The 10,045-nt window shown below is 40.9% G+C and overlaps 1 protein-coding gene across 2 annotated transcripts in view; it reads right to left on the bottom strand.

Annotated features, from left to right (window-relative positions):
• Nucleotides 1-314: 314 nt before the first annotated feature.
• Nucleotides 315-10,045, bottom strand: part of ca10a (carbonic anhydrase Xa) — a 180,158-nt gene continuing 170,427 nt past the window's right edge. For both annotated transcript variants that reach the window (XM_029457178.1, XM_029457177.1), the window contains 4 exons: nt 6,436-6,508; nt 3,270-3,424; nt 2,830-3,004; nt 315-1,355 (listed from right to left, as the gene is read on the bottom strand). In XM_029457178.1, coding sequence (XP_029313038.1) covers nt 1,333-1,355; nt 2,830-3,004; nt 3,270-3,424; nt 6,436-6,508 — 426 coding nt within the window. In that variant the 3' untranslated portion in view covers nt 315-1,332. The remainder of the gene's footprint in view (nt 1,356-2,829; nt 3,005-3,269; nt 3,425-6,435; nt 6,509-10,045) is intronic.

Below are 10,045 nucleotides of genomic sequence, written 5' to 3'. Positions count from 1 at the left end.
TAAACCAGCTGTAGAGGAGGTTCCTGTCCTCCATGTCCCCTGACGACCGCTGGTGTGATTTGAAAGACTGTGACAGGTCACATTAACCCTGATGGAACTTCCTGTTCATGGCTGATAAGCTTCAGCCCTGTCAGTCAAACAATGGAAAGAAAGCCAGACTGTAAAGCTGCATCAGTATCATCAGGAGACAATCCCATGCCCTTCATTCAGAGGCTCTGTCGAGAAGACGCTACCCTGGGTTATCCGACTGTAATCTCTGAGCAATGCTTGCTTGGTGATGGCAGTGTTATTGAGCATGGCTCTGAGGAGGAATATTGACATATCAACACATTTAATATGGAACAGTACAAAACAGGTACAGGTACAATAAGTCAGATCCTCATATAGTGAAGCATTTTCCAAAGTGAACTTTCCAGACACATTTATTGGGCTGATAACATTACTCAAACACAGTGTATGACCATTGTAAACAATAAAACAGAAAAAAAGGCATCAGCTCAGACTGAGAACTGCTCAAGAAGTGCGCCAAGGTTTTTAAAATTCTCAAGTTTTTATCTTTTTTTAAATCCTCTTAATATATCTTTTGAATGTTAATTCATTAATTTTCTTTACATATTCATTTTTCTGCAGTATTGATAATAAGAATATGTACAAACAAGGCCAAGACACTGGTTGTTCTGAGGCCGTAAGAAAGCCTGTAAATATTTGCTCGTCTCCCATGACATGACTCTAGTTTTGGAAAATGACAAGGTAAGGCTGTGTTTCCTCTCTGTTAGATTTGCTGATTGCATGCCTTGGTGGTGACTGTAATGAAATGTCCGTGTGAGGCCGTGTGCTGACCACTTCATCTTGACCGGTGGGAAGGGGACAGTGACTTAGTCCATGGATTTTCCCACTGATAGCAACATTTTTATGTACAAAGGCTTTAAAGTCCCAACGTTGTCCTATTGGTTGGGAGGCTATCAAATAAATGCTTCCATGTTATTTTTTTTGTTTGTTTCCAAGTGTCTTTTTTTGGTTTTCTCCCAAAAAAGTATTGGTATCAAAATGTCCGTATAGATATAGTTGTACAGTGGGGGAAAGGGCTGGTTAACATGTGTTAGATTGAGGGTTCAAACTGATCAATGTAAAGAAGAGTCTCTTTGTTCACAATACAAAGTTCCTTAATTCGTAGAATGTCCAGTGTTGTTTGTCTTTATACAATGCCATGAAATATTCTTAGATGAGATGCAGCCCGGTTTTACATCTTTCCCTCCTCCATCTTCCCATCCTCAACCTCGCTCTTCCCGCTCTCCATCTCTGACACTCGTCTCCATGCTCATCCGATAGAGGCTACTTTAGCAACCACTCGTTCACTGGAAGAGAGGAGAAGGACAGGAGTGAGAATACTGATTTATATATGCGGCACTCTCCACAGTTCAGCTATTCTCCAGCATGATTCACCCCCACCCTCTCCCTAAAACATATTTCATCGTTAGCGATAACATACAATTGAAAATGAATGGATTATGCCTGGGTGTGTGGCGGCAGGTGGTGGGTGGCTGGTGCTGCCATTATGTTTTGAGTGGCAGCCTTTATAGAAAATGATACCCAAAACGAGGAGGTGCCAAACAAACACAAGTAAACATTGTAATTAGATTTTTTTTTTAAGTGACTTGCTGTTGAAAATGAAAAAAGAGATTTACTGGAGTGTAATCATAATCATAAACACATGCACAGCATGAATAGTCCCATTCAGTTACGCTGATGATCACCTGCTCTAAAGGTTGACCTTACACAATTCACCAAAGAGATGTACTATCCCTTTTAATGAGACCCCCCTCCTCTTCATCTTGAAGGTCTTTAAATGTTTGAACAATTAAATAAGCAGGTCTGCTTTTGTGTTATTTGGTTTGGCTCTCTGGTGAGTGCATTTGTTCCAGGATCACAAGGGTTTGAGGTGGGTGGGGAGGGGTTGAAATCTCCCCACAACTGCTGCACAGAATAAGAATTTCATCTATCAATGGGGAATAGGCCGAGTAGAGCAGAACAGAGAAAGAAAGAGAGAGAGATACAGACGGAAAGACAATCATGGTGTGTGTGTGTGTGTCGGCCACAGTACAGTAAATCTTGAGTAAAAAATAAATACATAAATTAATAACACAATGAATAGCAAGGACTGGGGCCACCTCTTGCATTTAGTGTATTTATGCTTCTGTTCAGCAGTTGCCCAGATATATTGGCTGAAGCAGATGGGGAGAGATGACAGACTGCAGCAGCACCTCCCAGGTTGCAGTGAGCTGTGACAAGCCAGTTTCCAGCCTCCCAACCACCAGATCTGTCAGTCACGGCCAAACAGGTGTTCTGACTGCTTCTTTTTAGAAATCAGTCTGCATCTCAACCATCAGCTGAGCCCCAGCGCTCCACTCACATTTGATTAATTATACTAGGGAGTGTAAATCAAGCAATAATCTTCTGGAATCTATGTGGATGTCAAATTTTAAATAAATTTCATCAGTAGCAATATTCCCCCTTGAAGGTGAAAGTTTGGTGAGTGATAATTAATCACACTTATTGAACAACAGTTTGTCAGAAGTCCACAGGAAGTTAAGAGTTGATATTAGCTACAGCTTTGAGTTTAGTAAACAAACACCTCTAAATAGAATAGAATAGAATAGAAGTGAGACCATCCTCACAGTATTTATAATTGTTAAGTGTGCTAATGTCATTAGCAGTATGAGGGAAACACAGATGTGCCTGAATAATTAGATTCAAGAGAAGTGTGACAATCAAAATGTCAGAGAAGGAGGGCGATAACATGGCAGCAGGGTGAACAGTGAGTGTTTTTACCTCGGTACTGGAGCTTCTGAACCCTGTTGTTGGGGCAGTCTTTGCCCTGCATGCTGAAGTTGATGTTGGTGCGGATGCAGCGGTTGTTCAGCGGCTGGACCGGGCGAACGTTGTCACTCATACTCAGGAAGATCTGAGAAGGCTGGTTCTGGCTCAGCAGCCGCAAGGAGTGCATCTTAGATAACACAGAGACAGGGAGCGAGAAAAGAAGGCCGTTAAAAAAAAGTTGGTCAAAGCAAAGTGAGCCAGGCATTTTGATCCACTGCTAAAGTCCCCACATGGGACAGTATGGAGGATGAGACAGAAGAAGAGTGCTGGAATAAAAGCCTCAGTGCTGAGCTGAAGGTACACAACAGTTAGAGAGAAAATCCTCAGCTGAGACAAATAGTGAACTTTGGGAGTTTGGGTGTTTCAGCTCTGGCTTGGCAGCTGAGGCTCACCTGCATGCGTGTGAGGTACACCGGCTTGTTCATCAGGATCCATGTGACGGTCTCAAAGCATGGAGGGATGGTCATCGATCCGTCATATGTGATGAAACTACGTGTGTCTGGGTAAATCTCCTCTATGTTCAGGCTGCTCATGAGATACGCATCATCTGTAGAAGGAAAAGCTTTTAATGTTTCATCACAGGATACTGTGCTGTAGTTTATAACTTGTACCAAAGTTGTAGGTTGCACAATAACAGCAACAAATAAGGAACACAATGTATTTGCTGTGAAATTACTAAAACGTTCCTCAACCAAAGAGTCATTTCTAAAGAAACTAAAGAAGAGTCAGAAAAGCTTTCTTGTTAACCCCTTAAATGTATATTAAACCACTGCGGTAAAGCGTCGTATTACTCCTCACACTCAGCACATTTAGTAGCCTGCAGTTCTTAAGTACAAATAAATTATATATTCTAAGTATATATACTTAATATAATATTACTTATTATCATTATTAATACATTATTATCTATTATATTATATATATTTACTAGTATTTAACCCTTTCACATTGTCATTTAATACACTGTTATTAGAAACATATAAATTAAAGAAGCTTTCAGTGGCCCGAGAGCTAAGATTATGTTTAAAACAGTTTTGTTGCTGCGTGTATAACTTTAATATATTCTTTTGTGCATTTTTCCTTAAAAATAATTGAAGGAGTCATAGCATGACGGTTCTGTATCAAAGTTAAGCATCAGCATGCATAGTGTAGGAAGCTATCTCCCAGGCAGTGTCTTCACTCACTCCCTTGTTCACTACTCCCTACACAATCAATTCTTAAGGTTTAGGATATAATGAGTAGTTAACTAGGATTTTGAAACCTTGACATCATTTTACAACATCACTGAAAGGTGTATTTATTTACACATTTATCATTTCGGCTATTTAGCAGGGAGTAGTGTAAGCTGCATTGTTCGTACCATTGTGGGCAATATAGTGATATATAAATTCTGTACACTCAAAGAAATGGTGGAGTAAAGCGCACTGGGTAGCACATAAGAGTGAAGTTGGATAGCTCCCAACACACAGACATTACCTTGTTGCTAACCAGACTATCATCTCAGTCTGGTTCTGGTCAACAAAAACAGAGACTCCTCTTCGTGTGCGTGCTGTAAACTCACCCCCAACTACTCATCAAGCACTGAGCTCATCTTTCATAACACATTTTTCTCGCTTCTTATTTCACATATCATTTAGAGCTCTGTGAATGACAGGCTGTTGGTGTTGCTGCACAAAACCTCTTTCATCCAAACTGTCTCCACTCTCAGGACACTAATTAGACAAACTGCAACTCTCTGCCTCTTCCTCTTCACACTCCAGCAACACGCTCTCAATAACTTGTCATCTGCTGGGCCACCGTTGACAAATGGACTGCCTATTGTAATGAGGTTACTGTGGTGGACTGCTGCAGCTTTAATGCTAATTCAACGGTGCTTTGCATGACTATTAAATACTGCATTGTGTAAACAGTATCCTATGAATAAAAACATACATAATAAGCAATTGAAAAAAATCCCGATAGAAATCTTCTGTGATCCTCTGCATGTTAAGAGGAGCTCTGTTGCTGATCTTTGATCATGTGTTTGAAATAAAAAATCCTCTTTAGATAGTGTGTGCGTGACTTTGTGTTAGCATGTGTGCATGTGTGCTTTAAAAACGCTGGCAGCATTACTGGCTGAGGAATATGCCTAAGGACTCATACTGTAAGAATGAGGGGGCGGTGTGTGACTGTGTGTGCATGTGTGTGTGTGTGTCAGCATGCGTGAGACAGTGTATCTGAGGGAGTTTTGATAGCTGTCAGAGTCCATGCTCCTCTTCGGCTTCTCCAGCTCCTCCAGCTGGACCCGGAGGACCACGTCCGACTGCAACCTCCTGCTCCTCCCGGTGCCTCAGAGACCCCTCCCAGCCACAAGGAGGCAGGGTGTTTACCGCTCCCCCCCATTAATCCAATTATTTGTCTCTTTTTTAAAGATAGCCCCGGGCGATATCCGTGCCAATGCCGCCTCTCCATTATGGCAGGCTGGCAGAGGGAAACCTCTGGAAAGCTGCCTAACATGCTGCCTCACCAACAGCCTCCTCCAGTTATCAAGAGTTCCCATACAGGCAGCTCACCATCCCCATCCTGCAGCATCCCTTCAACTAGCACTTATTAAATAATGATGCTTTAATAGATCAGAAAGTAAAGTACTTATTAAGAAATAATTAATTATACTTTTGAACAGTTGACCTATTGCTAACCCTCCTCCCCCGAAACATGGATGTAGTATAAGAACTGGATACAGCACCGACGCTCAGTCTTGCTTGTTTTGGCCCATGCACCGAGCAAGCACTTCTCATTGGACTGACTAGGTGTCATCTTAGTGTCCAGTTTCCAGTTATTATAATACATCAATGCGCTGAACAGTAATTTTCCAATCATAGCTTAGCAAACTTAACTAACTAACATAACTATTATCATAACTAACTAAGACTTTCACATGTTGAAGCAGTCTGCCTGGAGCTGTAGTAAGTGAGAAATATAGCCTATAAATAGATAAAAGATACAAGATATATACTGTATGTGTATTATTAAACTTTGGGTTGCTGTAATTGATCAAACAGTGTTTGTCTGCCGTAATCTACAAACCAATGTCTGTCTAACTTATTTCCAAGGCCAGCTGTGTTTCATACCCCCCTAATGTTTTCGGTTAAAGATTACGCTAAAAAAAAGCCCTGCTCACAACTAACACATCCACTGTGTAGCAATTTCCCCCATTGTGGGGAAAAGTCAGCTGGATACATTTTCCAAATGACTCATGAAGCTAATGTTAGCTCCATTATCTAGCTAGCTAAAGCTCCATCTTCTAGTGACAGTGGCCATTTCAGAAGCAAGAACAAACGACAGTAGTAGGGTAGAACTATGAAGCTGCTTTTGTCTACCTCTTTCTGAAAATAAAATAACTGTTGTTTTAAACATTTCTAATAATTTCAAGTGTCACTGTTTAACTGAATCACGTCATGCTAAAACGGTAAGTTTGACAGGCCTACCAACAGTAACTAAAGGGGACAGGGTTTAGTGAACGCAACTTTAATTAATACAAATGTTTAGACATTTTGATTACTGCACATGGACACTTACTTTTATATGTTATTCTGGTGATAGTGTCTCTGTTCAGCATTCGATTCAGGAATGCGTTTGATGTCTCAGCAATCTGGAATAAAAGAGAGAAACAGAGAGGGGAATTGAATTTAATCTACTTGGTTCAATAGTTTAAAAGATAATGCAAGTGTATTTTTTAATCTATCACCTTTAATGCCCATGAAATGTCGAAACCCACTGATGTATTTTGCACAGTCAGATGCTTCTACACTATCTTGCACTGTTGCTTTGCCTTCTGGAAAAGAAAGGCTCCCACTGTTTTTAAGAAACCATTAAAACAGTTTATAGACACACACTGCTTCCGTTACAAAAAATAATCCATCTTCCTAAATAACAAATACATAGAATCCTTATCCCAACATTTCTTTATAATGGAAACAAGTTGTATTCCATCAGAGCTGAATGTGACACAATCATTGCCAGGGACCCCACAGATATATGTTGCCTCTTCCTTACCACCAGCAAAATGTACAATTGCATATTAAATATATACATGTTATACAATTCCATAGGATACTACAAATGAAACAGTGCTTATACTGTACAACCCCAATGACATCTTCCATGTCTTGGAGACACCTGACTTTCTCTGTTCCCTCTAACAGATTGTCAATGTCGCCACATTGTCATTGTAGTCCAGCTGTTCCCTGTTCCTGTCTGTCTCTTCTCTGGTTTTCTGCATGCTTGTACCAGTTGCACAACATTTTACAATTTCCCCAACAGTGATGCTTGAAAGAACAGCAGATAAGCACTAAGAGGATATTTCTTGTGGTGAAGGGTATTAGGACACTACGTTTGTTAGAGAGCACACAACTACAGTAAGTGTGCAGCTAATTGTGGGGTGGTGACAATGGAAGGAGCCTAACAGCTCAACAGCATACGTTTAAGCTAGTTGCCCTGGAAACACATGCTGCTAATGACAAACAACAAAACACATTCACAGTTGTGGATGAAAGAAATCCCTTTGCAGTTTGGTATCACCCAGAATATTATAGTAAATCTCTCTTGCATTAAAGTCTGACTCACTTTGGACTTTCAGATACTCTCCACCCTGACCTCAACACCCTTACTTCCCACCTTGCTGAGAGCACTGAATGTTGTACGTGAATCATTATGTGTGGAATCTTCCAATGATTTCTTTGATACTGGGCTAGGTAGAATATAGCAAACATTTCTTGTCAAACCTTGCCACTACGTCAATTCTGTGATCTCTGTCAAAGATCACAGAGACTTGAGTGAGAATCTGCTGAGAATGCACCACATTAACTGCCCTCATAAGCTGTAGAGACACTTTTAAGTCTAACTCTTACTCTGCTCCACCGACTCCATTGTTCAGTCCTTCTCTCTCTCAATTCTGAGACATGCTTGCTAATAGCTTAAAGAAGCACCTCACACTTCATGTCCACCCCCGTGATCTTCTTGGACTCCTCTCTGATTTCCTCTCCACTCCATCTATCCCTCACTCATGCTCGGTGGACTTCACAACTCTAATTGCCGAGATGTCTTTGGGCGAGGTGATTAAAAAGTGATGTGCTCGTCCTCCCCCTTCCCGCACTGGAACTGAAATGACTTAGTCTTTGACCTGTTCCCTGTGCTCTTCAGGCTTGCATTATGCTTTCACCAGCCACTCATGCTGCTCACTAGTTTTTCTACTTTGTCTCTCTCATTTCCACCATTTTCCTATAAAAGCACCTGAGGGGATTCAGTCATTATGTTTCTTCTTTTCAAGAATGAAAATGTCGGCACACTAGGTGTTAGAAAGGTACATATTTAGCACAAATAATGTTGATCAGACTCGACACACATCCTGAAGATTCACTTATTTCTTGATGTTACATCAATGATCAATCAAATGAGTGTATCGGTGTGTGAAATGTCCATGTAAAATCCTGCCCCGGTGGTCCCCACGTAGCTGCAGTCACCCACTGCTGTCCTTAATGGTGCCTCACGACTCCACGCATAGAATGGGGGCCCTTCCTGCATGGCATTCTGAGTCACAGCGATGGGATCAGAAATCTGACAATGCCTTAGAAAGCATGAGTCACTGAAAAGTGAGAAAAACAAGCTTTTGATTTAAGAAAGTCGTTGCTAATTACCCCCTGTCTGCTCAGTGCTACTACTCTGACGTGGTGAAACTCTATTAAAACAGAAAACCAGTTGGAGTGCTGTTGGGTGGGTGTGTGTGTGTGTGTGGTAGGCAGGTGAGTGTGTGGACATTAACAAAATTGTCTTCCCTGGACTTAACTACTTCTGAATTAGCAAAGCTGCAATGTAGTTTAAAGAACGTCATGCTCAAGTATTTATCCAGAGCTTAACAGAAAGGGATCAACAATCAGGGGAAAATGTTTCCGAACCCTTTTTGGTATAATGAAGAATTCTTTCAAAGGTTTAATCCTAAAGCTGTATTGGAAAGCTTTTTAAAATAGTGACCACAAACTACTTTTAAAACAAAAACTCCAGAATCACACAATATTATATGGGGTCAAAAACTAGGGGCTGTTGATAAGTGAGGTGAAGACGGCAAATGGGTAAGAATTCCCTCTTCTGACTGCTGATCACAATTACATCTGGGAAAATGGAGCAAAGGTATGGGGTCATTTAGCCTGTGTGTGTTTCTGAGAAGAAGAAAAAAGAAACATTCTTGGAAGTACGATGACTGTATGGAGCCTCTGCTCTGGAAATCCCTTCTTTAAGAAAGTTGTAGCTAATGTGAACAGCTCTGTGTCTGGAAGTACAGGTCTTGTTCATTTTCTGCAATGTCAGGTTGCAGTCGGAGCTCTTCCAGTGATCAGAACAAAATGCTGCATTAGAAAATATACAAGCCGGTGTCCATGAAAACACAAGTCAAAATGTTGAATCATCTGCTTTGCCAAACTGACGAGAAAAACAAGTTTTCCCCCGAAAAAAGCTGTAATAATTCAAACTGTTCCAGGTACAGAGGGAACCTCTCAGGGTTCGGCCCAAGTGGAAGATGCTGCTCCTTCCTCACATATGTTTTACAGTTATAAATTTTTAGGATGACCTCAATGTTCCAACATGGATCACTGGAGTCTCTAAATGTTTTCCATGTATAGCCATTGTTTTTGTATTTTTGACTTTGCGGTAGTTGTTGGGAGTTTGTTATTGAATCATCTCCATAAAGTTTTGACTTTTACATTCTTATTTAACAGCCAGATATTTTCTAACACACTCCCTTGTAGTGATGATTCTGGCAGTGCTCCAACTGTCAAAAAGTGAACAGGACTTCCATTTCTCAAACCCCTAACTTCTCCTACACTATTGTGCTCATAATATGTGTGCTACCTTTAATATTTCTTAATAGCAATACATATTCAGTATCATTATATTATAATTCTTTCTTCGCAAGTTATGCCTTGAAACAGCAGTGCAGAGCCACTGCTTCAAGGCCATTTCTTCAGGCTGTCGTATTGACCAACCACACCTGCAGCACTTCACATCCAAAGCCTCCGACACACTCTCCTGGTGGTTGGAGAGGGGAGTGGAGGAGGGTTGACCTAGGTCAGCGTTTCCTGTCTCCTCAAAACTAAATGATGTTCCCATTGACATTGGGGAGCTAATTAGCAGTTAG

Source organism: Cottoperca gobio, chromosome 19 (genome assembly GCF_900634415.1).
Source record: "Cottoperca gobio chromosome 19, fCotGob3.1, whole genome shotgun sequence".
Lineage (NCBI taxonomy): Eukaryota > Metazoa > Chordata > Actinopteri > Perciformes > Bovichtidae > Cottoperca > Cottoperca gobio.
Note: the sequence above shows the minus strand (reverse complement) of the source record. Positions and strands in the feature narration are given on the sequence as shown.